This window comes from Tigriopus californicus, chromosome 10 (assembly GCF_007210705.1).
Source record: "Tigriopus californicus strain San Diego chromosome 10, Tcal_SD_v2.1, whole genome shotgun sequence".
Lineage (NCBI taxonomy): Eukaryota > Metazoa > Arthropoda > Copepoda > Harpacticoida > Harpacticidae > Tigriopus > Tigriopus californicus.
In genome coordinates, this window is record NC_081449.1 from 859,832 (window position 1) to 873,860 (window position 14,029).

General features: G+C 40.4%; 1 protein-coding gene across 1 annotated transcript; it reads right to left on the reverse strand.

The window, feature by feature from the left end:
- Positions 1-5,273: 5,273 nt before the first annotated feature.
- Positions 5,274-14,029, reverse strand: LOC131887743 (galactoside alpha-(1,2)-fucosyltransferase 2-like). Its single transcript, XM_059236410.1, has 4 exons — positions 13,549-14,029; positions 6,827-7,071; positions 6,530-6,755; positions 5,274-6,130 (listed from the first exon to the last, which is right to left on the reverse strand). The coding sequence occupies exons 1-4, from the start codon at positions 13,969-13,971 to the stop codon at positions 5,807-5,809; spliced, it is 1,218 nt and encodes a 405-aa protein (XP_059092393.1). The 5' UTR covers positions 13,972-14,029; the 3' UTR covers positions 5,274-5,806.

The following is a 14,029-nucleotide window of genomic DNA, read 5'->3' on the forward strand; positions in this document are numbered from 1 at the left end:
CCCATTAGAATTGTAATTGTAAATGTTTTGGTTTGATCTGAAAAACTTTAGCTTTTGTATTGGGGGGGGGGTTGGTCAAGTGAGTTATGGACTCAAGTGAGTGGATAGATTTGTGCATTCGTATGTTTTGTGTAACTCCTCCGATAATCTTATCAGCAAAAAAATTGAACACGTATGTTTGCCAAAGTTTTGAATGACATTAATAATCAGACTGCTCTGGTCGCCATCAAAGGTTTATTTGTATAGATAAAACTCTTCTTAAAGCGGAGCTATGCTGAGGATGATTGCAAATTTGTAATGATTACTTTGTTTTCAGGTTTGGCTATGAAAAGGTTGATACTGTTATATCGCACATGCACATTTCACATGCACTTGCATTTCTTCCAACTCCAAGCACTTGTTTTTGGAGGGGGGGATTTTCTAACTGTTGTAAGGAATATATTCACAGATGCTTTAGCATATACCGAATTTTCCATTATTTTCGAGGACTGCACCTAAATCATGCATGGACGGGAACTGCTCAATATTTATTTTTTCGGCTCCCCTTACCGCAACTGGGAATGGATCCCCAGAATTTCAAGACAGAAATGAGTATTTGTGTTAATTGATTTTATATTCATATAAGATTTGATCCACCAATAAATTAGAGTGACGGATCTGGTTAGCCCTTGAATTTAAGATTGAGCAGGTATTTTTGTTAAAAAAGTCGAAGTAAATCTGACTTGAAAGATGCAACGGGATCAACAAGGCCTACGTATTCCCTACGAATAGTAGAGGGAAGCAAATCAAACAATGAAGGCGCCCGAGAAAGAAGAGATGTGGACTTCATTGTTGGAACTAGTCTGGATTCTCGAGGGCTTAATGTGCGTTTTGAGAGCACCTTCAATTCAATCACTACAATTGACCCTAAATCTTGGGTTGGGACAAAGCTCATATTATGGATGCTCTTGAAGACTTACAGTATCAGATACCTTTCCTACCTTCTCTGAACACTGTACAGTCCCAACTTTTTTAGTCTCTCCCAATACGAGAACTCTCTCATTCCTGTGATGTTCCTAGTGAAACATCTTTGGACTTGTTCGAGCTTTTGCAAACCTGCTGAACACATTGGAGCCCAAATGAGTGAAGCATATTCAAGAAGCGGCTGGACAATCGATTTGTACAGAGTCAGCATCGTGATACTGTTTCTGGACTAAAAGTGCGATGTATCCAACCACGCATTTGAGAAGCTTTGCCAACTTTTCACTGGATGTGCTCATTGAACTTTCCATTATCTTGGAGGACTAAACCTAAATCATTCATCGACGAGACCTGTCGAATGCATTTACATTCATCATCTACTAGTGAAGAGGCTAATGGCGTCGACCCAAAGATCAGTAAGCGGAATTTCATTCCATTCAAAGCCCAAGGCCCTGTAGGAGTGAGCGCTCTACGTACAACAAATACTTGTCGAAAGATTGATCCAACCGTGCTGAAGAAACGTAACAAAAGAGGATGTTGTAAGGAAAACTGACTTTTTCCATCCCTATATGTGCAGTAAATCCATGAAATTCGGGAGTTGATATAACCCCAAGTGTAAGACTGTCCATATAAAAGGGACGCAAAGAAGACGCCCAACCCCAGTGAACCATAGCACCCTGGCACAAGCTTCAAATAATATCGTCCTCCCCATTTCTTCACCGACGATTAGCTATCCCGCATACAACCCAATTGGGGCCCAACTGAGCGGACCATCACGGGCTGACTACGCCAGGGTGACGAGAGCCTCCCTTTCTCCACCCTCTTCACACCCTACCGCTACATTTCATCCTTCCAATGTTTCTGCTCTTGTGCCACCTCAGGGTTTTAAAACCAATTTGTCTTGAAGCAGGATTTTTAAGGCTGGAAGGAATGATGGAAAACCTAAAATCTCTAATACAATGAAAAAATCAAGTCCCTTAAGAAGAATCTACTTAAACGTTCATTGTCTCATCTCCAAAAAAAAATCATGGGAAGCAAAATTTCTCGAAGAATTGTCTTTGGCGAAACAAATGTCATTTATATCAATTACCGAGACCTGGCTCAGACCTGGGGTCCTTGACGAGGAAATGATGATCAATGGTTTCACACTGTATTGTTGTGGCAGGGATAGGTCCAAAAACACCGTCATTCTGCACGGTCGAGTGTGTCTTTACGTAAGAAATGAATATGTTATATGGTACAAGGTCCGCCATGTGAATGAGTCGAGAGATGGTAGTTAAGTGGTTTATTAACAAGAGCTCCTAGCTATTTACACATATCACAGATAGACATATTATCGGCAAGCAAATGCTCGCCACAGATACACCCCTACAAAAATGTCCTATGGAGAAGTCAAGATCCTTTTTGTTCATGTAACATCCATTGATTTAACCCTAATTACTATCTACAGGCCACCTTCTTGCTCTCCTGTCTTATTCTCCGAAGGTTTAACGTTCATCCGCAATGAACTAGCCAAGACAACCTACTCTCAGCATATTATACTAGGGGCCTTTACTTTTCCGAAAACGGTAGTTGAGTGGCATCTTGGCCCCCTTGGTTATACACCGTTCCCCAAGTGCTATTCCACTTACTAACGGAACCTTGAGGATTTCATGTTCGAGGGTAACCTGTCCCAGCATATGGGCACCCCCACGGGCACGAGTCGACAATGTACTAGATCTAGTACTTGCCAGTGATCCGGAGATGATCTCTGCTATTCAAGTAACGCCAAGTGACCTTTCCGATCATAGCATTCTGGAAATATATACGATAATTCAGGAGAAAAAATCCCAAATTCCTAAAAAAAATCTCAAAAACTGGCCTTGCCAAGTCCAGCTTTCATGATGATTGCTGTCCCTTGATAATCTCAACAATGCTATGACACTGCTCATAAGCTCACTTGGGGTACATGTGCCCAAGTAGGAGTACCTCTTTTGGTGATTAAAGGCAATGAAACCATTATTCCCAAACGAAGACAAAAGCTCTTCAAGAAACGGGTGTCACTGGCAAAGAGGCTACAGTCCCTGGATGATGAATCAGTCACATCCCAAAATGTTTAATGTAAGATTAAAGACATCGACATTATTTGAAAAACTCGCTGGACAAGGATCAGTTGTGGAAAGAGAGGAGAGTTGTCCAAAATGTAAAACTCAACCCATAAGCATTTTACTCATACGCCAACTCCAAACGGAAAGCCAACCCCCTGCAGGGTCCCTTAAACTACCGAACGATGAAGAGGTATCTAATCCAATCAATTTAGCCAATATCCTAAGTGATCAATTTGCCTCTGAATTTTCAATCCCAGTTGATCATATGGCTATCAACCCCCATATGGGCAATTGCAACTCCTCACTAGCAGACATTACCATTGATGGGCATGATGTTCTGAAAGCCATTGAAGACTTTAAGTTTTCGAGTGCTCCAGGACCTGATGGCGTGACAACACAATTCCTTAAACGCACCGCACAAGTCATTGCTCCAATACTAACATGCTTTATGAATAGATCTTTATCCGAGGGTCCAACTAAAAACTGCCCATATTGTGCCAATTTATAAAGGAGAAGAAGATACGGGCATACCTGGCAATTATAGCCCAATATCGCTAACGTCAAATACTGCCAAGGTCATGGAAAAGGTGATTAAGGAAAAACTTCTTACATACCTTAACAAAAAAGGTAGCATTCCTGACCAACAACATGGGTTTCGTACTCCTTTTGGCACAGTGACTCAACTTATTCAAGATTTTGACGACTTTATTGAGGGACTACGACATAACGAGTGTGCAAATAATATTTCCGTAGACTTTGCTCAAGCTTTTGATAAAGTAGACCACATTCTACCTTTAAATTGTTTAAGTAAAATAGATATCAATGGAAATAGGTATTCTTGGATCAAAGAGTTCCTGACCAACCGTACCCAAGGTGTTCGAGTTGAAGCGTGCTTGAGTCGCACTTGCCAAGTGATGTCCGGAGTTCCACAAGGCACTATCCTAGGTCCAATCCTCTTCACACTCTTTATTGCACCACTACACGAATTACCCCTTGAGTCTGTAATCTCCTCTTATGTTGACGATACCAAGCTAGTGTCTGTAAGAAATTCAGCGAATAGGTTGGTATAGACCTCCTCTATTCATATCGATAATTACTGGAAACCAATCGAATCGGTAAACTCAATCAAGGATCTCGGGATGATCCTTCAAGACGATGATAAATTTAAAGAGCATATACATACAAAAGTGACCAAGGTTTTTCAGACTTGCGGCTGGATATATCGAACATTCAAGTCCAGAGATGTGTTGACTTTAAAAACCCTGTTCAAATCAATATTCCAGCCACATCTTGCTTAAGCTTCCCCAATCTGGGAACCCATGACCGCTGGGGAGGTTAAATAAGATTGAATAGTACAAAGGAGTTTCACGAGATATATCGACGGGATATCGAAATTAAGTTGTTGGTAACTCCTCAAATAATTGGGCTTATATAGTATTCAGCTTAGGTACGAACATTACCTTATCCTTTATGTGTTTAATGTCTCCATTTCCTTTGTCCTAACCCGGGAATATGACATAGCGTTACCAAGAGACAAGAGATTTCATGTGAAATGCGCCATAATTCAATCCCCTTTAAAAAAAAGCTAATGAGGGGTTCAAAGTCTTCTTCTGTCTTAAACCGGGCACCAGCTTTATACAACTTGCTTCCGTGCTCTCCTAGACGATTCTATGCATTAGATGACCCATTGTTAAGTTTTAAACGTGATTTAGATCGTTTTTTGTTAACGATCCCAGACCAGCCTTACATTCAAGGATGCCCTAGAGCAGCTAATTCAAACAGTTTACACGACCAAATATTTTATAAATGATGACGCAACATGGCTTACGAGGAAATTCATTCCTTTGTAACACTTTTTTCTCTGTTCTTTTTCAAGAATCTCTGTAACAAAACACTTTTGCACTTTAATGCCTATGTATTCCGTTCATTTTAAATACCTCTTTTTATCTTAATTCCATGCGATGGGGTTTTCACACAAGAATTTATTTAAGGATCATCAAAACGTTGGACTTAGTCATCTCGTGCTCATGTCTGGTATCTTCATGAATCAAGTTAAAATCAACGTGGTTTTCACACACGCACACAAGAGGCGGGAACTGACCAAACAAATAAACTGGGTATCAAAGCAACCTCATATTAGGGGGAGGATCAAGGACACACATTTTAGCACTTTAACAATTTAAAATTTAAGAAACCCAAAGAGAAACAAGCAAGTGCCTCATTGTTTTGACTAGCCTGGATATTTTGGAGGGCTCAAAATTGTAAACCTTTACATTCATTGCAATTGACTATTAAAACCTTGCTGAGGAAAAAGCTCATAGATATTTTTGAAGATGTATTGTAAAAGATACCGTCTGCACCTCCCTTAAATACTGCATTGTCCCAATCCTCCAGGTTTGTCGCAAGAAAGTAGTTGCTCTCTAATTCTCACATTATTCCTGCTTGCCTTGTCGGTAAAAACTCAAGCTTTTCCCGAAAATGCAATTAAAATCTCAATACTTTTCACACAAAACAATAAAAAGAAACATGATGTGATTGATTACTTGACCTGTTTACATTCCGACCTCACTCTTTCGGCAATGATGATAATGATGGTTGTTTTTTTTCTTCTGGTCAGCATGTATTTAGACAAAAGGTAGAAGTGCAAATATCCAAAAACGATTTAATTGAGATAGCGTGGCGTACGATTTGTAGAGTTCGCTACTCACGTTGCCAGATCATCTTGAAATCATTCATGACGGCAAGGGTTTGTGAGGGCGTTACGACTTTCCATGAGCTTCAATGAAGTGCCAATTTGGCAGTTCAGCTTGCCTGACGTTCTCCACTTCAGGATTCATGCCAGTGCCAATGTTGTGGGCCAGTATCGTATGACCTCCGGCCAAATAGGCCCCCCAAAATCCAAATGTCCCATAGTCGAAGATGGAGTGGTTGCATTTGGACATAATGGCCATATCTAAATACTTCCTGTCAAATCCCAAATTGTGGGTAAAGGCTTGCTTGGTAAATATGACGGTCTTATTGGCGATTGTCCCGAATTGTGTCTTGCACCATTCATTGTCATCTGAAGCTACCACAAACACCATCTATGGGAGAATAACATTGGAGAGTCATAATTCACTTGCTATTGTTGTGCACAGTTCAGACTTTACACCCATTCGCCCATTCGACATATGTGATCAAAGGGGTGGCCGCAAATTTGCGACCCAATTTTCAGTCACACTTTTCTGTAATTTAGCCGTTTCAAAGAAAAATAACAGTATTGAACTTTGGAGTAACAGATTGATTTTTTCATCTTCTTAAGATGATTAAGACATAGCAATTGGAGAATTTGTATTTGCGGTCTCTTGGCAGAAAGTGTAAGCACCGTTAGTTTTTACAACACGCAGGAGGCAATAGATATGTAGAAAGTTTACGATCGAGGATAATTGGACACAAAATCAGAGGCATACAAATAAAACTGCTACCTTAGCGATACAACTTACGTTTGTGGGCTCAAAGTTCCGGTATGAATCGCTTAGACTTTCTTCAAGTCTTTTTATAGCACGTTCAAAATACTCAAAAGTGACCAAGGTGCCGTTTTGAGTCACATTCAAATGGTGCTTATAGTTGGTTCTTCTAACGTGAATTCCAACCCAAACTGGGTCCATCATGTCAGGTTTCAATAGAAGGCTGGCATTTACCAAGAACCCTTCAGCCACTGTGTCAACTCTGTGGAGAAAGATTGAATTGTTCGGATGAAGTGATAAATTCAGTAAATAGATGATATTGGGACATCTTACTCTGGTTTGAATCTGAAGTGCTCTTTAAGAAGGCCTCTTATTTTATTGTAGTAAAATACCCCATTCGAATACTGATGTAACCGTATATTGTGAACATGATCTACTGGCTTGGTAGCTATGAAAGCGTTGGTCTCCGTCAGCAGCCTCGGATTTAAGGACTTGGCCGCATTCATACAACTTCGGCTGATATTAGTTCCCTCAAAAGGAATCAACGGAAACACATCTGTCAAAGTTTTTCTATGACCCTGAAAAGAAAATACGTTGGAATGACAAATTTGAACAAGTTATATTCCTAGAAAGTGATCTACCGATTGTCTGACAAGTGTGACACCAATGAATATAATTGATTATTGAGCAAAGTGCTAGGTAATAGGTTCCAGATTTGTCAAAGAAAGCGTGGGACTAATATCCAATACATTCTCGTCAATCTCAAAGTCCTTGTAGGTGAATGTGCACCTACAAGTTGATAACAATATGAGCGAAAGGGACCAATGAGAACTCATTCATGGCCCAACTTCATAACCAAAAGGTGGCCCGATATTAGCAATCCCGAGAGGTATGTTTAAGCGCCAGAAACCAGCCAGAGTTTTAGTAATCTGGCCAAGCATCTTGAGCGAAAGGAACAAAACATCCTTCATTTTCTGTCCAGATGAAACCAAAGTCAACCCCGAGGCTTAATAGAAAATCCTCAGGAAAGAAGTGGTTCCCTGGCACAATGAGCGATATGCACATGATCCATTTTGTTTCCATATTGCTTGATTAACACGATAGCGGAGTGAAGATGCATTTCCACAATTTTGGGACAAGGCATATGTGTCAAAGTTAAAAACTGATCTAAAACAAATAAACTTCAGTACTTAATCCATTCCTTGGACTAATGCTTGGGCACAATCGCCGTAATTACTTTCATATGATCGCAAGTGAAGTGGTACAGTACATTTTCAAACGCATTCATGAGTTTTCTCCTAAAACTCATGTTGTAGAGTCAATTGCAGGAAACTTATAGGTTTAACGTTCGTTTTGATAGCACTCTTAAGCCTAAGCAAGCGCTTCCAGGTTTTGCTTTCCTCAAGTATTCGTAGGGAAAATGTAGGCTTTGATCTGGTAGCATCTTTTAAGTCAGACGCGGACTACTTTCTTTATCCAAATTCCTGAACAGCCCTATATTCAAGACTTAGTCAGATCCGACAAATCCAAGTTGTTGGTGGATCAGATATTACATGAATGAAAATATGCATGATAATGCGGAGATGGTTGTAGCGCATTTGACTAATGCGTGACCGAGTTGATCTCGGGTTCATGGGCTCGATCCCAAGTCTCCTCCCACGCCCAAGCCCTGTTTCTCTTGTGGATATTTGCCTCGAATTGCAACAAAAGCCCTGTTTCTCTTGTGGATATTTGCCTCGAATGGCAACCCTTGAACCCATAATGGGCCCCAAATCGCCATGTGCGACTCTAATTGAATTGGAATTCATGTACCACCTATAAATTCATATATCCAATGAGACATGCTTCTCACAATAAATACATTTAAAAAAAGATGATAAAGAAAAGACAAAACGTGCTCATGGACTATGAAACAGGGAACACATTCTTTAATAAGGCATTTAGTCGTTGGAACGATTACAGGTGGGCTTATATTTTAGTTAAAGTACAGAATGTAGCGTTCTTAGTTGTGCAAGGTAACCACACCACAAGGGGATGAAGTGCGCTAGGGTTCCTATAGAAACCCTTTATACAAGGTTTGATTTTCTTTTTTTGTGGCTTGGCTTAAGAGTTCACAGATTGAGTAACTGACACAAAGAATGTCATTCAATGTCGAAGCTGTCATGTCTGAATATATAAAAACAAAGCAAAGCAAGAAATGGTCGAGAACAATAATTGCGTAAATACTAAAAGTATCAATTAATTGGTATTGGCCGGTCGAAGAAGCCCCTGAACATAGAGTAAGCCCGGGATTTTGGGCAAATACTGATCCAAACTCATTTTGAAGGAGAGAACAAGGAAAAGTTCATGTGAACGGTTGCCTTAAGTCCGAAGGCAGAAAGTTGTAGAGTCCTTGAGCACGATTTACTACAAACGTTTCTTTTATCTACTAGCGTTGGGTCTCACTGTTTAAATATTTATTCAACCTATTGATACGCCTCTTCTCTGACTGTAGGTTGTGCCAATACCTGGGTTTGGGCACAGATCACCGTGAATGCATTTAAACGCGTAAATGATAAGGTAGCGATCATACTTTCGCTGAATACTGTAGATTGCGAGCGATGCCAGACTAGCCATGCCAGAGACAGATCTCGTAAGGGATCGTAATACTTTTTCAACCTTTTGAAGATGTTTTGGAGTGCATAGGGGCCCAACTATCAAGGAGCTTGTGATCAGATAAATCGATGTTGGTTATAGAGACATTAGTAATAAGCTCTGGATCATAGACAAGAACCAGGTCGAATAAACTGTCTCCCGTGTTAGTTGGCCTACATATTGCGTTTAGTTATGCTAGAGCATAAAGTCTTCAAACACCGAGAAAGGCTCAGAAGGGATAGAGGAATCCAGCCGATTTAGCTTGGTCTCCATCCAAGAACTATTTTAGGAAAATTGAAACCACCCAAGAGAATGATCTGTGAGTGGCAAAACTTGTCCCCTTCTTTACCTAGGCAATTGGGTTCCTCATCATGGAATTTAAAGCTACTAATGTGGCACACAAGTACTACGATCTTTCCATCTGAGAGGCTGGACCTTTGCGTATTTAGATGTTCACTAATGTACAAGGCGATCCCTTAATGAGGAGTAGTGGAATTTCCGATCTTTCACTGTCGCAACGATTTACTGAGAACCCCTTAATACCAATCTACGAGTCTACAAACCCCTCTCTTAACTAAGTCTCGGCTTAGGATATAAAGGACAACTCACTGTTAACAACCAGCTCTTCCAAAAAAAAATTGGAAGCGCATTTTTTTGAGACGAAGCAATGGATGTTGAGATATATGCCCTTCAAGTAGCTTAAAAATATGCCAACCAAGTTTCTAGGTGCACAATTTATTGCACAAGTACTGTGACGCTATGAATAAGCCATCAACTCTTCGTGGAGACGTTTCAAATTCTTCAGTCCCACATTATCAATTTTTCTGCAATTTTTGAATTAATTCGTATCAATTGTGGAGAAAAAATTGTGAGGTTAAAGGTTTCCTCATTTTTGTCTAGAAATCTGTTTGACATGAAAGCACTAAATAAGTTGCAGAAATATTAGCAGTCACCTGCATGAATATTCTATCGGTTCATTTTGAAACCTCTGTCTCTTTCATCATTGTATTTTCTAGTTTCAAATACATTCACTACATTAAAGGCTGGGACGCAGTTTTGTTTCGGCAACTTAGTTCTCCTTTAAAAATCAGACACATCTTTAAATGTTTAATTGGGTACCAGTGAATGGCCAGGAGATGGACTAATACCAAGTCGTTGGTAGACCAAGTGTTTTATTATTTTTTTATGCCCAGTTTTCGTATTAGTCTGTTTTTAATCAATTAGACATAACTAGAGCTTTAAAAAATTGTCGATTAAATTTTACAAAACAGCGGCTGAAAAAAGCTGCGAAAAATGGCGAAATAGTGGGCAAAAAAGTCGATAAAATATGCGGAAAATAAGGACTGAGTGGATCAATTCTAGAATTTTAGTTACAAAAAGCTAGATTGCCATTATAATAATAATAATCTTTATTGCGACTCTTGGTCATGTCATGGCGTTAACCTAACTATAAAATAAAATATGACGTATAGACATTATACGGAGGTTTGTTGATAAAACAAGAAAAATGTCAAGAAGGTAAAAGCAATGAAATAGTTGACTAGAAAGTGATATCACAATGAGTATGAATAGAATTGGTTGAATGCACATGAAAAAAGGGAAGAGGGGAGTCACAGACAGTACAAACACAGTAAGGTAAAGGTAAATGATGAAATTCTTGGCTATTGCAGAGTAGAGGATGGGCCAGATTGAACAGATCTTTCGTCAGCTCCCGTCGTTGGTGGCATTTGGCCGGGGGCCGGGCAAAGGTACGTGGCCGCCAATACTCCGAAGAGATGTTGGGCCAAGGGCAATACGGTGTAAGCAAATCCTTGACCGGGAAGGACAGCTTGTGTCCGGACATCACCCCCCGAAAGGTCAAGTTCCCAACACTGTTGGACACTAACCTTGCCAGCCCGATGGTGAGGGGCTCGGTTTTGCATAGAAAATGAGTCCGTACATTGTTGGCATATTAGGGCACGCACAGGTATCGTTTGAGGAACTTGGTGAAGGTGGCATCGGCGGATATGAGAGCGGATTGGGCGGAGTTGGGGAGCCAAAGGTGAAGACCGTAGAGGAAAATTGGAGTGATGTAGGTCCGGAAGACTTGAAGAACTGTTGGAAGGGAAGATTCTTGATGGGAAGTCTTTTGTAAATGTATCCGATCCTGGCCCTGGCTTTGACTATTGATGATTTGCGATGGTTGGTGAAGGAGTGTTGAGTTGAGAATGTGAAATCGACATAATAATAGTTATTGATGATTTCAATCAGACTATTGTGTGTATGGAAGGAGTTGGGAGGCAGACGACCTTTATGGAAAACCATGGCCTTTGTCTTGATGGTGTTGACTTGAAGGCTGTTCTCTTGGCAATAACCCTGGAGGGCATTGATGGCATTTTGCAATTCCACGGTTGAATTAGACAAGAGAACCAGGTCGTCGGCATATGTATTGAAGATATTGTACAGGAAAATGGTTGATGGTGGGGCTTTGGTGTGTGAGGGCTTCGGGCAGGTCGGATACATAAAGATTGAAAAGAATTGGCGATAGTGGAACCCCCCTGAGGAAGGCCAATGGAAGTGAAATAACAGGGGGATAGGTCCGCACCAGAACAAATGGAGCATCTGAGTCCCACATATATGTTGGACAGCAGGACACAGATTGTACGCGGAACTCCCCACAGTTGGAGTTGGAGGAATAAAAGCGTTCTTTCCACCTTGTCGAATTCTTTGGAGAAATCCACAAAGCATCCATACACTCTCCTCTTTTTGCTGATGTTGGAATGCACAATTTCATAGAAGAGAGTACCTGCCGTTGTGGTTGAGCGTCTTCTCCGGAAACCGAAATGGAGCTCTGGGGGGAGCAAACCACAACGGGCCCAAAAAGGTGGCTAATATTAAAATTGCTCTCCTAAAACTTCCAAAATCGAACTGTCTTTCCCTGAATCTGGTCAACCTGGAGATATTGCCAGCCAATTACTTTAAGGTTTTAACGTTTATGTAAAGCTTTCCATCAATATCAGGTTCAAGTGGTCTTCGAGAGAAGGCGTCAATGGATCAGAAAAGGAGAGCTAGAGCGAGACATGGCTAGGTACCTGTGCGAATAGTGCACCTGTGCAAAATGTGCAGCCAACCTGTGCAGCCAACCTATGCAGAATAGTTGAATAGACCCAAATAGTCGGAAAACGTGTTACAAATGCTATTCGGCTTTTTTTACTGCAATAGACATGACCTTGTGTTTACATGAAGTGACATTCTTTGTGTCGGTTACAAAATCCGTAAAATCGTAACTACGAAACTCGCACATATCTACAAATATGACCAAAGCAATGCAGTAAACCAGAGAGACCTTTAAGGCATCCTTGAATAAACCCGTTTGATATTGATTCTCTGTTGACCATCCAAAGTACTGTTTAGCCAACCAAGGAGTTGAGCCAACATAGCGGTCGGTCGCCCGACAACCAATTCCCTTGTATTGCTTGTATTGATAGTACAGCCATGCTGAAGTTTCTCCATCATGATGCGGGTCTTTCGTGTAGGATTTCAATCTGAACTTGATCTACCTGTTCTTCATTATTTGAGTCCCAATGGAAGAATTGCCTTTTTGCGGTAACCTCAATTCTGCACGAAAATAGGACCTAAAATTACCCCTCGTGGAGGTAGCGCTACTCCCGAACAAGAACAATGTCAAGTCAAAGATAATGGTGGGTCGTTCTTCTATGAAGCTTTTTTTTGCCAGAATCGATGGACACTTACTGCAGGATAAGTTGACGTAGTTCATAGTCCATGTTTTGTTAACGAATTTACGGATAACTTGATAACTAAATTTACAAGCGAGTGAAAAATTCATATCCTCTGAGCCAATCGATCTTTCAAAATGGGCACGAAATGTCCTTCAAAAATTTTGCCAACATACTAAACTAAGCTAATAACTAAATTTGGGCCTGAAATTTGCCTTAGAGCGCACGTAGGGGGCGGCCAAAATTAAAAAAGGGATGAAAACATAAATCATGAATACTCGGTCAACTACGTAAGCTTGCGACATTATCATTTCAGAAGAAACAACTTTGAATGTAAATGAAAAAGGTGATTTGCCCTTAACGGCAACGATCTATGTTTATTTTGTTAATGTAATTGATAAATAACTCGGTGTACATTGAATGACTCAATTAAACATTTTGGCGGGGACAATCGTTCAAAGTTAAGATATAATCAAACAGTTTGTACATTTGAACGAGTAACGGCAATGTGTTTCGGAAATGAATATTTCATTACCCAACAATTTCTTTGATCTTACGGTCAATTGAAATTGGACAGCAGGGACTTCCATCTAGCACTTAGTTTTTATTTTCGTACTTATCGATCAACATGAAAACTACTAAATATACCCACGCCCCCCACTTGATTTGTGCGGTCTGACCGAGGACTGAGTTAATATGGCTTACCTTTCCGATAACCGGTGTGAATCCAGTGATTGCAGACAAAGCCAAAAGTGTAGCATATTCACTCATTCGATTGCCCAATCCTCCAGCATCACCCGTTGTCATTATAAACTTATGTGAGGGACAACCATTTTTTTCGTTTTCCGTTACATTAATATTGAAGAAACGTCGTTGTGACACCAAATGCGTCTGGATTTCCGATAAAGAATTGTTCAAACTCTGGATAGAATTCAGTAAATACACAAAGACCATTGAAGTTGCGTTAGGACTTAGACTTTGATTTGACTGAATCGTCAAAGTGTCAAAGTTATCGCTCACAAGCTGAGGTAAGCGACTAAAGGACTCATTGTGGTTAAAATGCAGAATTGTGAAAGCCAAGAACGATACAAATATGACAATAACGAGAGAACGACTAGCGCCTGCCATTACGCTTGAAGCACTGCTGCCGTCTAAGGAAATTATTTCTAATTGTCAAGATCACAGG

Coding starts and splice junctions, on each gene's coding strand:
- LOC131887743 (XM_059236410.1), bottom strand. CDS start 13,971: ATGGCAGGCGCTAGTCGTTCTCTCGTTATTGTCATATTTGTATCGTTC. Junction 6,756..6,826: donor CACTTCAGATTCAAACCAGA/GTAAGATGTCCC, acceptor CTTTCTCCACAG/AGTTGACACAGTGGCTGAAG. Junction 6,131..6,529: donor GGAACTTTGAGCCCACAAAC/GTAAGTTGTATC, acceptor ATTCTCCCATAG/ATGGTGTTTGTGGTAGCTTC.